Source organism: Euleptes europaea, chromosome 7 (assembly GCF_029931775.1).
Source record: "Euleptes europaea isolate rEulEur1 chromosome 7, rEulEur1.hap1, whole genome shotgun sequence".
Classification (NCBI taxonomy): Eukaryota; Metazoa; Chordata; class Lepidosauria; order Squamata; family Sphaerodactylidae; genus Euleptes; species Euleptes europaea.
The window spans coordinates 16,641,285-16,656,512 of record NC_079318.1 but is presented as its reverse complement, the minus strand read 5'-3'; the positions used below and the strand labels follow the sequence as shown (position 1 = coordinate 16,656,512).

The following is a 15,228-nucleotide window of genomic DNA, read 5'->3' as shown; positions in this document are numbered from 1 at the left end:
TGCTGCCAGAGAGCAACCCCTTTTTCTCTGGTGATAAAAACAGCTCAAGTCAGAAGTTTAAACTCCACCCAAGTTATTGTGAGGAATTACATAGATGTGATGAAGGAAGAGCCGCAAACTAATCTTGTGCCATTTTTCAGCCTGAAATCTGCAGTTGCGGAGGGTGCAAAAGGGAAGAGGGGCTTAATCCCTGTTCTCCTAATTTCATTCAGTGCTGCCCATAATCTTCCCTCTACTTACTTTAAGAAGAAAAACACACAGGGAAGTTTCTCCTAACAATAGTAGCCAAGGTGCCCTACCCAGGTCTGAATGGGGACTCCCCCCACCCACTATCTGTACTTCTTATTCTCGAAACTGCAGTTTGATTCATGGATCTCTCATCACATCATCTAAAGCCCAATTTTCTTTAGAGAATCTTTCACCATCACCAAGCCAAATCTGACCCATGATTTCTATTCTCTTTTTTCAAATACAAGGAACCCATAAACCAGCTGCCCTGTGTTGAGCACATGTCCTGAGATAGCTTGGTTGTCTGCATTACTCTGCCAATTGTTAAGGGGGAGGGAGAGAAGAGTCGGCCCATGCATCAGGGCCAGAGGTATGCCAAAACTGTTATATGTATGGACTCAAGGTTTTGTTTGCCTCCACCAAGCATGCAGCTGTTCTTCTCCCTTCCACCACTATCAAATCTTATCTGCTGGGACATACTTACAATTCTGTCTTCATCGCACATCAAGCGTATTATTGTGGATTTCCTGCGGATCTGGTCTGGACATTTTTCTCCGTTGATGTATTTAAGAACAAAAACACCATTTTCTCTTCGTAGTCCCTCTGCCACCTCACCTAAATTGACATATCGGGACTCATTTTTTAGGCAGACTGAAGTATCTGGTGGACAGAAACCTACAGTTTGGCAGAAAACAAAAAGACAAGGTTTTGCGCTGTTTCCTTGTTTGTCACTCCAGTGTTCTCATGCTACTATTTTTGGGGAAGTAATGTGTTCAAAAGTATATAATATTGAATATAAGATTGACCAGACACACCTGAAGCTCCTTCAGACCTGCCTTTTAAGTCACATTGATTCATAGGGTTGCCATGAGTCAGAAGCAACTTCCAGGGAGGTTTTGAAAACTTTTTGGCATGCTAAATTCATTCAGAGACTTTCACACGGGGGCAACTTTAGACTATCCTTGCTTACGTAAGCAAAGGTGTTATTGTGTTTTACAAGGGGTGGGGGTGGCATAGATCAGCTGAAGTCAAAACAAAGAATCTTCTGGAAACTTGGTCTTCAAGCCACTGCGGCATCAGCTTTCCCAACCCAGAGCCCACTTCTTCAGATGCATGAAGAGTTACATTCAGCTGGCAGAGGCTACAAAACAGCACGAAATGCAAGGAACAGGTTGAATTTTCAGCTCTAGTGAGAAGCTGCTAAACTGGAATCGACACGCAGATTTGATTGTATGTTGGACTCTGTGGGGCATGGGATGATTAAAAGGTAAAGGTAATCCCCTGTGGACGCACCGGGTCATTCCTGACCCATGGGGTGACGTCACATCCCGACGTTTCCAAGGCAGACTTTGTTTACAGGGTGGTTTGCCAGTGCCTTCCCCAGTCATCTTCCTTTTAACCCCAGCAAGTTGGGTATTCATTTTACCGACCTCAGAAGGATGAAAGGCTGAGTCAACCTTGAGCCGGCTACCTGAAACCAACATCGGTTGGGATTAAACTCAGGTCATGAGCAGAGCTTGGACTGCAGTCCTGCAGTTTACCACTCTGCGCCACGAGGCACAAAGTACCACAAAGTAATTTCCTCCTTTATAACTTATTCAGTCAATTATTCAGATTCATCCCACTTTGCTAATTCATCAAGAGCTGGTCTATCCACATCCACTCTAAGCGGATCCTTTAATCCTGACCGGATCTGACTTTCATCTGTGCTCTGCAACAATTATGACCTAAGAAACTAGACAGTCTTGACCTTTTTGTAATAGCTCCCCTCCCCATTGGTATAAAGCTCTGCGCCAACTAAATGTTAACACTACATGCATCTGATAAAAGTGATTCTGGCACAGGAAAGCTTATGACACAATAACAGTGTTCATCTTTACAGTGTCATGAGAATCTCATGTAAAAGTCATAAGACCAGTACAACATTTAAGTCGAACTAATGATTACAATGTGTGAACACTGTGTATGTGTGTGTGCGTGTCATTAAGTCACTGCTGACCTGTGGTGACCCCGTAGGGTTTTCAAGGAAAAAGAACGTTCGGAGGTGGTCTGCCATTTCCTGCCTCTGCCTGGGCTGAGAGAGTTCAGAGAGAACTGTGACTGGCCCAAGGTCACCCAGCAGGCTTCATGTGGAGGAGTGGGGAATGGAACCTGGTTCTCCAGATTAGTCTGCTGCTCTTAACCACTACACCACACTGGCTCTCTGTGTGAACACTTGCTTAGCTCTAATAAGGGCATTTAGAACAAATTTTGATCTAACATACCCATCTCTGCTTTTTATTCTGTTCTGATTTTTAATTCCAATATAGAAAGTTAAGAAAAACATAGTACAATAGTTAGAATACAAAATACAGGAAAAACCTAATTATAGTAAGTTTAAAAATACACTCAGTTATTCTTGTATATAACATAACAGTCCGTCATTCAGCAAGCATATACTACATAAATGTGTTCTACTCAGATTTCTATAGAAATGGAGGATAATGAGATAGTCAGGGGATGTGCCCCACATAGGACAGCATAAAAACACACACACCTCTTGTACCACCCAGGTTTGGGGCTAGATAAGTAATCTGCAGTTTACTTAGCCCTGAACTTGTGCAATCAGATCCATGATGACAACTGCAGAGGTTCTGTCATGGCCCAGCCAAGTCCAGGGGACACTGATGACTCCTCTGATGAAGAGCCAGCCGGCAACCCTGGCTGCTATACACAGCCAGTGGCTGAGATTGTACAGAAAGAAGCAGCCCCTGCGGGGCCAGACCCACAGCCAGGGACCAGCGCAGTAACCCCTCAGCCCTCCAGATCTGAGCCGGCTGCAGAAAGCCAGCTGCCTGTCTCTCACCCCCCTCTTCACCAGAGCCTCAGGAATGGCGCAGGAGGCGAACACGTAGGACCTTACAGAATCGGAGACCAAGTGCTCGACTGGCAGCTGGGTACCGACCCAGCATGGACAGTGGAGATGAGTGTTCACAGGAGCAGGTCTGAGGTTGCTGGCAGGTGCATGGCGTTACAGGTTGCCTGAGTGGCGTCCTATTTATAAGCAGCTGGAAAGGGCGTAGCTGTGTGGAAACAACACGTCTATCTACTCCTGACCTTGCTGTGAACAGTTTGCTCTGTCTGAAACTCGGCTTGAACCCTTGGACTTGGCTTTTGGAATACCCTTGGACTTGCTCCTGTGAGGTTTGAAACTGTCCGGTGTGTGTGTGCTGGGAGGCCCGTGACAGGTTCAGGACTACATAAGCAGGAAGCTGCTTATCTAGCCCTGGATCTCAACAGCATTTCAATATCTGCTGAGAAAACTTGCCAACTGTTCAGCCTTCCCAGAATTCCTTATGGACACAAATTTATCTTGAATTACATTTTAAAATAAAATCCAGTAACTGTTCTTAAGACACTGTGCCCTATAAAAAACACACACACCCCAAACAAAACACCCCTTCAGCCCTAATTTGTACATAATGAACAGGTAGCATGTTGGGGCTCAGAATCCAGATTTCTGGATAAACATTCTGCTTATTTCACCCAATTATTACCTGCACTTTGATGTGGAACTAAGGATTTACAGATGTTAATGTAATACTTCTGTGAAGAGGCAGCATCTGAAATTACTTCCCAGTTTTCTTTATACCGTGTAAGAGAAGAGAGATCATAGGAGGTGCCGTCACTATCTCTGCAATAAAGTAAAGATATATATATATTTTAAAAGATGCCCTGCAAATAAGAGGCTCAATCCTGATGCTGCGCTGATAGTAGGGGACTGCTTCTCAGGGCTACCAAACAATTTACACCTGCTTCCAACCTCAAATCTCAAAAACATGCAGCTTATCTCACTGCAATGCTGTCCTACACTGATTTTACTACTCTGAGCGTGCTGCAAGAAGGTAAGAAGGACCCCAAAGCTCTGGGGTCCAGAAGTTGGGAACTGGCACGACTGGATGATACTCTGATACCCTCTAGTTGTTAGAGATGTCTGTTTCTAGTGGGAGTGGGAGAGAAAACAACTCGCATCCCTATAAATATCATACCAACTTACTGCTAGAATGGGCTGTGCATTAATATTTTCCAGACAGGATAGCAAGATCTAAGTCAGTGGTCGGCAAACCGTGGCTCTCGAGCCGCATGCGGCTCTTTGGCCCCTTGAGTGCGGCTCCTCCGCATCCCCGCGCCCAGCCAGGAAGAGGCGCCGCACTCCCGCTGGGCTCCAGCGCGCCCCAGGAGGGAGGAGCCAGCAGGCGAGCGGGAGGCAGCCGCAACACACGCGCCAGGTTGGCAGCGAGCAGCGCCCGCTCCTCCCGCAAGACCGGGCCACTCTCCAGCCCCCAGCGGGAACGGGCCGGGGGAGGCGGAGGCCCGGCCCTCGCGAAGCCCCCTCCCCACACTCGGCTGCTGGAGGAGGAGGAGGAGGGGGCGGCGGCGCCGTGCCTCTGCCAGGAGGGTCTGCCGTGAGCAGCGCCGGCCCCCAGGCGGAGCCAGCCCAGCAGGAAGGGGCCGGGCCGGCCGTTTGAACGCCGGGCGCGCAGGCGGGCTCCCGGAACTGCGGAGAAGAAGGTGGGTGCGGCGGGGCAGCGGGCGAGCTCCCGGGCCAACGCTTCCATGCGGCGCAGCCGCCTCTGCCTTGCTGCGTCTGCGTCCCTGCGGGGGACTGAGGCTAGGGAGGTGTGGTCGGTCCAGTGGGACGCTTGCCCCATGGGGGGGGGCTGGCGGGCAGGTAGGCAGGCAGGCGCGGGCCAGCCCCTTGCAGGGGGACCGACCCCCCGCTCCGAAATGGCGCCAGTGCCTCGGGCCCCCCAGCGCCATGACGGCCTCCCTCCTTGCGTGGCCAGCCCTCCCCCGCGTCCCAGGAAAGCCCCCTGCCTTGCCCAGCCCGGCCGCGAGGGTCCTGGCACTTCCCGGCCTGGCCCTGAGCTCTGCCAACCGAGGCCCCGCGCTGGTGCTGCAGGGGAGGGGGAGGGCGCCCTCCTGGTGAGGGCGGGCAGGGGGGAGCAAATAGGACGGTGGCTCTCAAAAGAAATCTCAATCGTTCTACTCTTGATATTTGGCTCTTTTGACTAATGAGTTTGCTGACCACTGATCTAAGTAATACATTTGTAAAACCCTGCTGAAGTAAGGTAACTTACTTATAGGAGCAGTCTATGGATTTGTAGGGTGGGCAGGCAAAAGGGGTGTGCCATTCAAACATATAGGTACAATCTTCAGTTTCCTTCAGAAATACGGGCTGAGAAAACAAAGTAAATCTATTACGTATAGCCATCAAGGAAGAAATCCTGTAACAAATCCTTGTTATGAACAACTGATTCTACAGAACAAAACAAATCTATTTTGGTGCAAATGCTAACGCAATCCCAAAACCGTTAAGGAATCAAAATTGCTTCAACAGAAAGTTCAGGAAACCAACTGAACCAACGAATTAAATTACTGTCATGTTAATGGTGGCAAATCAAGAAATCCAGCCAAAACTGCATTATTTTCAGTTAATTCTTGTTGGACCTGACCTTTTTGCCAAAGGATACAACTGTTTGCACTGATGCAAATCAGCAGCTGTTTAGGGGACAAGATACCAGTGTACCTGGCATAGCCAACTATACCTCTGTCATTCATGAAGTGGGGTGCACAAAATTTAGCACTATATCAGGTATTTCTTGCAAATGTCCTTAATTACAACTTTGAACCAGAAGCCATTTTGTGATTAGAATAATCTTTCTCCCCTTTATGCAGTTTTTTTTTGCCAAATTCAGTTTGAAGGACAGTTGCTTCTTTGCCTTCCATTTTTCTCAGACACCCTTCTCCCACAACACACATACTCTGCACAGAGCTGTCCCTCTAGAACAAGACAGGCACGCAAAGATGTAGAGCTGCGTCCCACCGGCCACTAGGCAATATGCATGGATTGTCTTTGTATTTCCATTCTGCCCACAAACTTCCTTTCCATCTCCCAGAAAGATGTCTGGAACCACAGGACTCAGTATGAAAGAGGAATCTGGAAGAGCCACCCTACCACCACCCCTGCTCACGGAACTCAAAAGGGACTGCTGGGAAAAACTGTATCTGCCAGCATTTTCTGCTTGTGGTTGGCTGTATACAACCCATTGTCATGATGGGTAGACGTGTTAGTCTGTCTCTGCAGCAGTAGAAAAGAGCAGGAGTCTAGTAGCACCTTAAAGACTAAAACAATTCTGGCAGATCATGAACTTTTGTGAGCTCACTTCTTCAGATAACCCATTTCCAGTGACTGTGATTGACATGTGAAGAAGTGGGAGCTCGATAATCATCTGCTTACCTCCAAACTGTCATGGGGATCACAGTAAAAAAATATAGCTGTTGACCGCTGATAAACTTTGTGGCATGTCTCTCCTCCGGTATAGTTAATCTTGATCAGTCTGTTTTCATAAGTCAGCTTTGTGGTGTACAATCCTAACAGTAAAATATTTAGAGGAAGTATTAAAGGGAGGTTGGACACATCAGGAGGATAGATTTCAGCTAGTATTACTGGCGGCTAGCAGGAGTACTGTCTCTCTCCCAATGTCCCACTTGCTATGTTCACTAAAGAAAATCATGACTCCTCACAATCTGATCTCATTTTTGCTTCTGTCTTATTTATTGTTAATAGAATACGGATGTAGGGTGACTACTTACACTGGCAGTGAACCAGAAAGCTCCCTGTTGCCGTGTCCACACCTATTGACTTGGTACCAATGACACAAGGCTGTGAGGTTTGGAGCAGGGTTGGATGCAGCATGTGGGGAATGAGAGCAGATAAAAAACTAGAGTGACACATGCATCAATTTGATTCAGGAAAACCAGCAGTCTCTCTCCTCCTGCCGGGTGGGGCTGGCCTATTCCCAGCAGTGAAAAAGAGTGGCCTATCAGGGTACATGGAGCTGGCCAAGGTTGGAGGTACAAACTATGCGCTATTGTTGCAATGCCTGTGTCTGTGATACTGAGTGGCTCAAGAGCCCCATGTGGCTCTCTGACATGCCATTGATGGCTCTTCTGAGCACAGTTCCCCAACATGGCACCCCCCTTACATTTTAGGAAAGCGGGCGAGGACTGGTGAGCATTGACTGGTGAAGCTTGTGGTTGCCAGGTGATTCTCATCTCGAAACAGCTGCTATTGGAGGAACTGGAGGAAAGGTGAACTGCGAGTCTCCCTGAGCGGCAGGCCTCACGCTAGGGATGGAATTAAGGGTTTCTCCAACCGCCCCCCCAATCCTTCTCTGCAGCCTTTGCCTCATCTCAGTACCCGAGCAGCTGCTGACAGGGAGCAGGCTATTATAGACCCCACTCTTCCAATGTGCCTGAGTAAGGCTACTTTACAGGGCTATATGTCAAGATTACAGATGCAGATTCAGACACCTTTATTGGCATAGTAAAAGCAACGAGGGAGCATAAATACAGGCACCCACAAGGATGCACATACAACAACATGGCCAAAACCCGCCCCTTAAGTTAAAACATTTCAGTTTAAATACCATAAAAATGCATTCATCCAGCCAGTGGATAAGAACTGCAGCTAACACCGGCACCCTTCCAGTTGATGTTGCCCGGTGCCTACAAATGGCCTTGGCTGGTTTTATACTATTTATTCTTTACCCTCTTATTTTTATTTTTGATGACAATCGTCAGAAACTCTGCCACATGTTCGGTGACAGCAGGTGTCTTGTCTGCTAATAAAAATGTGATGCCATCATATGCTAAAAGTTTTAAGGGAGTAATGTGAGGATTGATTAATTCTTGATGTTGTTTATGATACAGGGGAAAGTACAAAAGGATATGCTCAACTGATTCTGGTCCAAACAACTGACAGCTGAAAATTCTTTTGTTCCGAGGGATACCCCTGTATCTGCCAGAAACTATAGCTGATGGGAATGTGTTTAATCTGGCTAACATAAAGGCTCTGTGTTGGGAGGGGTGGATTAAGTTGAAAAAGTAATTGGCCATCGATCTTTTTGAAAAAGATCTAGTCAAGATTACAGTGCTGTCCAATACTTCCAACACGGCAAGCGCTCTATAAATTTTAAATGTTACACGTCATGGGTAGGCCAGTTTTTAGTGTCAAACGAAGATCGGGAAAGACCAAGGTTCAAATCCCTGCTGTGAGGCTTACTGGGTGACCACGCCTCAGCTTCGTCCTCAGCCTACTCGCCTCACAGGGGGCCCGTGACAATAAACTGGGGAGGGCCAGATGCTGTTCTGAGCTCCTTGAAAGCCGGATTCAAGAGGCAAGACTCCAGAGCATTCCGACTAACCTTAACCTCTGATGAATGCATCCAACCTCAATTGGAATACATCTGACTGCAAAAGCAACAGGACCCTAAAGTATGAAGGACTTTATTTATTTTTTAGATCTTCTCACTTTTCTTTGCACTTTTTGGTCAAATGGAGGCAGATATGGACTTTGGAACATGATGTTTTCCCCTACACAACAGCTTTCAAGAGGCAGCCCCTCTAAAGAGCAACAATAGGCACATGCAGGTTTTAAATTTAAAAGGTCCATTTGGGCATTTGCTCTAGAAATCTATTAGGTTCTTCACGTGCCTGCCCCTGCAGAACCAGACAGCCCCCCTCCCCATTTCTATGATCGATTCAGGAAATCCCAGGAGGACTTTACCTGCTATTTTTTTAGTAGGCGGGATTTGCTTCTTTACTTGACATGACGATACCACATCGGTTTTTGGTGGTGGATCTTTACACTTTGTTGTTCTCAATCCCTGGCAGATACCGAAGTAGTAGTCGTATTCATCAGTGCTTACTTTTATTTCCTTTCCAGAAAGTGGCGTCAGGTTGTACACATAACCATACCTTGGATCTTTCACTTGGCAATTCTCACCTAAAACAAAGAACAAACCTAAATATGCAGCCCCACATAGAACTTAATTCTTATGGCTGAATTTACAGCAAAATCTGTACCAGATCAACACACTGACCAGAAATAACAAATTAAACTTTTTAAATTAAAGAACTATAACTGTCCATTTCAGCATGTCATTGTACTGGCCTCCCCATCCTCTCACCCCACTCTTGAAGAAGAAGAGTTGGTTTTTATATGCCGACTTTCCCTACCACTTAAGGAAGAATCAAACCGTCTTACAATCAACTTTCCCTGCCCCTCCCCACAACAAAGGTAGGTGAGGCTGAGAGAGCTGTGACTAGCCCAAGGTCACCCAGCTGGCTTTGTGTGTAGGAGTGCAGAAACAAATCCAGTTCACCAGATTCGCCTCCGCCGCTCATGTGGAGGAGCGGAGAATCAAACCTGGTTCTCCAGATCAGACTCCACCATTCCAAACCACCGCTCTTAACCACTCCACCACGCTGGCTTGACATCTGTGGGGGGGTTGATCTGCTGTAACCCAAGTTACATGGTGGCATCTGGGTAATTTTAAGGCCACCGTTCAAGGTTTTATTATGATGTTTTATTGATGTTTGATGGGCTTATGAGTTTTAAAGGTTGTTATCCGCCCTGGGGCTGGCTTGCTGGGAATGAGGCAGGCTATAAATTTGAATAAATAAATAAAATAACTGATGTGATCTTTAAAAAGAAGGGGCTATTTCTGTCAAATCCCCTTCTTTCTGCTTTCTTCCATTGAACTGCATGCTATATAGCTTCCCGACCATAAAGATTAGCAGGGGGCAATCTTCCAAGTGCCCCTTCGTGCTGTTTCAGGAGCGGCTTGGGGTGGAGGGCAGAGAGACGGTGCCTGATTCCATCTCCTCACTGCAGCTACTTGTTCTGTGTAGCATTTTGTTCAGGTTTTGGGAGATGCCCAGGGAGGAAAGAGAGACCAGAAAGAGCTTAGTCGAGCTTAGCACTTTGCATGGTAGGAAACATAGCACTTCTACACAAGAGCTTTTAGTTGCACAGGTCAAAATAATAATAAAATAAGACCAATCCCAGGGACTCATACTTGCCTTGTGCTCTGTGCACAGGACATGCTGCCAAATGCTGCCAGAGAAACACAAATTCACAATCCTCTTCGTGTTGGAAGACTGGTGATCCCTGCGGCATAAAAACGAAGGTGGTAGGGAGTTGGCCAGTTTTATAAATTGATATATATCAAATTCAACCCATCCTCTACCTACATACATTCCCCGTAAACCACCTTTCCAGTTTCTCAGTGTTAAGACACACAACTGGATCTCCAGTTCATCCTAATTCCAAGTAGCACTAGGTTGACAGGAAAACCCACAAGCCCAGGAGTCCTGGTCTTCACACATCTTCTAAGTGACACAAATACACTGTCCGGTCTGCCCCTTTTGGTAAACTGCAGTTTTTGCATAAATAAATCTTTATAAAGGGTAAAAGCTCAGCACCCTTTTGCCTACTGGGAAACTGATCCCCACGTAACCTGTAAAGCAGCGATTTTATGTAAAAGGTCAACACTGTCTTAGTTGAACTGAGCTCGGCTGATATCTGAATATTAATAAGATGACCCTACCTTCCCTTCTGAATGAGCTGCAAGAGCCAATATTGCCAGATTTGTTGTGATGTGCTGTTTAAGTTATGAACCACAAAGAAATTCCACATCCGAATGTTAATGTGATTCCCAAATAACCTACCGTCCTTTGAGAAAGGAACTTATAAATTCAGACTGCTATCCTGTTTACTGTCATAGAATACAGGGTAAAACCGTCATCTGATTTGAGATTTCCCTCTAAAAATTTTTTTTTTTGGGGGGAGAAAGGCAAAAAAAAGACAAATGTCATGGTTAAAGATCCCTTGGATTGGATCAACTCCAAGAATGGTGGTGCTTTCCTCTAGCACAAGGAGACTTTGGCCGATACAAGAGAACGTATTGATGGCCACAAGCACAGATGGTTTTAAAAGAGGGTTAGACAGATTCATGGAGGAGAGGTCCATCAATGGCTACTAGCCTTGGTGAGTAACGTCTCCCTGCTGCCTCTATAGGCAGCAGCAGCAATCTTCTTAAAAGCAGTGCCAGAGGTCAACGTCAGAGGAAGGCCTTGTCTTCTTGCCTTCTTTGTCTGGCCTTCCAGAGCAACTGGTTGGCCACTGTGTGGGACAGGACGCTGGACTAGATGGACCACGGGTCTGATCTAGTAGGGCTCTTTAACAGTCTCTTCTACTAGTGGAAGAGGCTCTTCTGATGGAATGAAGTGCTACAAACGGATCTGCAGAGCCCATGTACTTTGCGCAACCCTACATGCCTGGCTGAGCAGCAACTGCCGGCTGAGCAGCACCTGAGCAGCAAATAGTGCAGTCATACAGTAGCTCCACACAAGGTGTCTCGCTTTCACCTAGGAATGGATGGTTACCAACCCCGTGAGGCTAGGAGGAGGAGACTGTTCTGAGCAGTACAGGCAGATGGCTCATTCATTCTTCTCCCATTGGAACAGAAAAGAAACGCTGTGCTGCACATACCCAGCGAGGTGCAGTAGTGCAACCAACCTAAACCGGGGTAGATGGACCGGCCCCAACCTTTCATATTTAGCAGTCTGCTCAACTGCATCTATGTATGAGATGCTGCAACACACAAAGGCTTACCATAGACTGATCACATTGGAAGATGATTCGTGTTGAGTACTGCCGGTTACCTCTGCATTTGTCCCCATTCAAGTACACAATGCTAAGGGACCCATCTGAGGCTGCTTGAGGACTTATCTTAATCACGCCAAGGCTCTGACCTTTGTCTCCAGTCTTCATACAAGCTCCTATTGTACCACCTGCAACCAAGAGGGAACAGTTCAACATTTCTTTTACTTTCCACTAAAAAAAGAGTCCCACTAATCCTTTTAAAGAGATCAGAAGAAACTTATAGTGCTTCCACTCTCTGAATCCTGACAAGACAGAGCTGATGCTAGGGAAGAAAGGATGGAAGGAAGGAAGGAAGAAAGAAGAGGGGGGAGAAAGAAGAGGGGGGAGAAAGAAGAGGGGGAGGAGATGGCAGGCCTTTCTCTGGCGGGCGCACGGCTGTTGAGGGGTTGCCTGGCCCTCCGCGAGCGCCCTGAGGAGGAGGGCGAAAACGGCCGGGGGAGAGGCGCCTGAGGAGGACGACGATGGCGGCAGCCTCGAGCTGGACTTTTGGGAGCCGCCTGAGGGGGACGAGGCGGCCCCGCCTCGTTGCTGCTGGCCTCCCCGCCGCCTGTCAGCTGTTGCGGGGCGAGAGCGGGGGGAAGAGGAAGAAGCCAGCCGCGTGTGTGTGAGGCAGGAAGCCTTCAGCCCTGCTGACGCACGCACAGTGGGGGGGAGGTGTTGTGTTGGTGCTCTTCCCTGCCACCCCCCTCGAAGGCCCCCGCCAGTGGCAGCGGCACCGAGCCCAGCCCAGGGGATGACAGCGGGGGCAGCGAGGCCAGCGGCAACGAGGCTGGGCCTCCAGGCTCCAGCAGCAGCAGCTCCTCGCCGCCTTCCTCCTCCTCGATCCCCTCAGGGGGCTCCCAGGCCTTCAAGGGGAGCGCCAGGGAAGAGCGCCAACACAGCACCTTTCTCCCCTCCCACATGAGCACGTGCGGGGCCCAGCAGGGCTGAAAGCTTCGCGCCTCATGCAGGCATGCCCGCGGCTGGCTTCTTCCTCATCCCCCCTCCCTCGCCGCCCAATAGCTGACAGGCGGTGAGAGGAGGTTTAAAGGGCACCGCAGCGTTCCTGCACGCTGCGGCTTCCGGAACAGTTTCGAAGAGAGCCGTGCTGGCCCGCATTTCAATGGACGGGCCCTGGAGCTCCCCCCGGCCATTCTCCACGGGGTGGGGGGAGACAGCGAGCCCGCTCGCCAGCTCTCTCGCGCTCGCTCGCTCTCAGGCGCGCCGGCTCCGGACAGGAAACTCGCCTCCGCTCGCTCTCGTTCTCTGGAGCAAAGGGAGCAAGCGCAGCCTGGCTGTCGGCGCGAGCAGGCACGAGAGAAGGGCTCCGAACCAAGTGGCAGAGCCGCACTCAAGGGGCCAAAGAGCCGCATGCGGCTCGCGAGCCGTGGTTTGCCGACCACTTCTATAAGCGATTGGCAGCATCTCTACATCCATCAAAAGCCTCAGAAACAGCTTGATTCAACTTCATCACCTAAATATCATTTGAAGGCCATTATGGCCTAGCCACTATCTGCCTCCCCCAAAGTTGTGACACACAAGTAGTTAAATCGATGGCAGCCAGAGAAACTATAACACCTTTCCCACACTATAACAGAGCAGAACAGCAGGCAAAGAGAATATAGCAGAGGAAGAGTTTACATCAGAAGACCATAAAAAGATTTTATAGTAGGAAGGGGGGAAAAGCATACACATTGGCAGCTTTCTGAAGCAATGCCACTACAGAAGTAGTAAAGTAAGATGCTTACTGGGGCAACCATGTATGTAGGGAAGAGGTTTACAAACGTTCAGATAGAAAGTTCTCCTTTTGGCATCTTTCGAAGTATCTAGCGCCACCCATGGCTCACTGTCTTTGCCCAAGTCACTGAGGTCATATGCATTGCCAGCAGAATCTGAAAACCAGGACCCAAGAAAGCTTGATTAAGCACTCTTCACCCAAGTTGATTCCCACATTCATGGATTAGTGACTGAAAAGCAAGATGTGATTTTTATTTCTACAAGATTTGTGTTCCTGCGGAAGCAGCGAGTAGAGTCGAATGAACTGATTGCTAGGCCGTCAAGGAGGGCGTGGCACAAGAGTGCTAGTTTCACACCACTACCATCAGAGAACCTGGTCCCCAAAGTTTCAGGACTTATTTTTTTTCCCTTCCTTCACTTGTGTCCCTGAGAATCGGAAGAACAGGAAGAAGTACAGAACAGGGCAACCTTGATGATTAAGAGGTGGAGAACTTTTCCTAGGAGAAGAGGCTGAAGAGTCTGGGACTTTTCAGTCTAGGGCCGTGTTGGCGAACCTATGGCACGGGTGCCACTTCCGGCACGCGTAGCCCTCTCTGCCGGCACGCATGGTTCCTCCAAGCCGCTGGCCATTCCGGCTCTGCCCTGCCCCGGATGGGGGAAAATGTGCATCTGGAGAGTGGCAAATCCAAGGCAAAACTTCCCATATTTGAGTGGCCTCTTTCTTTCTCCGTCTCCCTCCGTCCTTTTCTTTCCCTATTTTTCTTTCTCTCCCTCGCTCCATTTCTTTCTCCCTTTCTCTTTTTCTTTCTCTCCCTCCCTTTCTTCCCTTTCCCCCTCCCTTCCCTTTCTTCCTTCTTTCCTTCCTTCCTTCTTTCCCTCAAGAGGCTTCTCCGGCGCCCTCTGGGTCGGTGCGGGCGGAGGGGCGTGCAGTCCTTTTCCACCTTTGAAGTGCCCACAAGCCATCCTCCAAACACCTTTCCATTTGTCTTGATATGTAGAGAGAAAACACTAAGGAACTAGTTCCCAATCTCCAGGTACTAGCTGGAGATCTCCTGCTATTACAAGTGATCTCCAACCAATAGAGATCAGTTCCCCTGGAAAAAATTGCCACTTTGGCAATTGGACTCTATGGCACTGAAGTCCTTCCCCAAACCCCGCCCTTCTCAGGCGCCACCCCAAAAACCTCCCACTCATGACAAAGAGGAACTTGGCAACCCTAGCCTCTCCCTCTGGGCCCCCTCTGGGGGTGGTATTCAGGTTAAATTGCCGCATTGGCACTCGGCGATAAATAAGTGGGTTTTGGGTTGCAGTTTGGGCACTCGGTCTCTGAAAGGTTCGCCATCACTGGTCTAGGGAAAAGACCACTTTCAGAAGAACAACAGAGGTTTATAAAATTATGCACGGAATGCAGGGAGTTTTTTCTCCCTCTCCCAAAATACCAGAACTTGGGGGCACTCAATGACTTTGAGAGGCAGTAGATTAAAATGTGGAATCTTCTGCCATAGGATGTAGTTATAGGTATAGATGGCTTTAAAAGGAGTTTAGAATAATTCAGGGAGGATAAGTCTTTCAGTGGCTACTAGTGATTAAAGGGAAAGGAGGCAACATCAGGGGAAGGCTTCTACCCTATTGGCTCAACAGAATAACTGGTTTGCCACTGTGTGAGATAGGATGCTGAACTAGATGGATCACTGGTCTGATCCAACAGGGCTCTTCTTATGATCTTAAGA

The 15,228-nt window shown here is 48.3% G+C and overlaps 1 protein-coding gene across 1 annotated transcript in view; it reads right to left on the bottom strand.

The window, feature by feature from the left end:
- Nucleotides 1-15,228, bottom strand: part of IGF2R (insulin like growth factor 2 receptor) — a 102,489-nt gene that overhangs the window by 25,345 nt on the left and 61,916 nt on the right. The window contains exons 24-31 of the mRNA XM_056853310.1: nt 13,510-13,653; nt 11,732-11,910; nt 10,138-10,225; nt 8,840-9,058; nt 6,509-6,642; nt 5,349-5,446; nt 3,765-3,901; nt 713-903 (exon numbers count right to left, since the gene is read on the bottom strand). Coding sequence (XP_056709288.1) covers nt 713-903; nt 3,765-3,901; nt 5,349-5,446; nt 6,509-6,642; nt 8,840-9,058; nt 10,138-10,225; nt 11,732-11,910; nt 13,510-13,653 — 1,190 coding nt within the window. The remainder of the gene's footprint in view (nt 1-712; nt 904-3,764; nt 3,902-5,348; nt 5,447-6,508; nt 6,643-8,839; nt 9,059-10,137; nt 10,226-11,731; nt 11,911-13,509; nt 13,654-15,228) is intronic.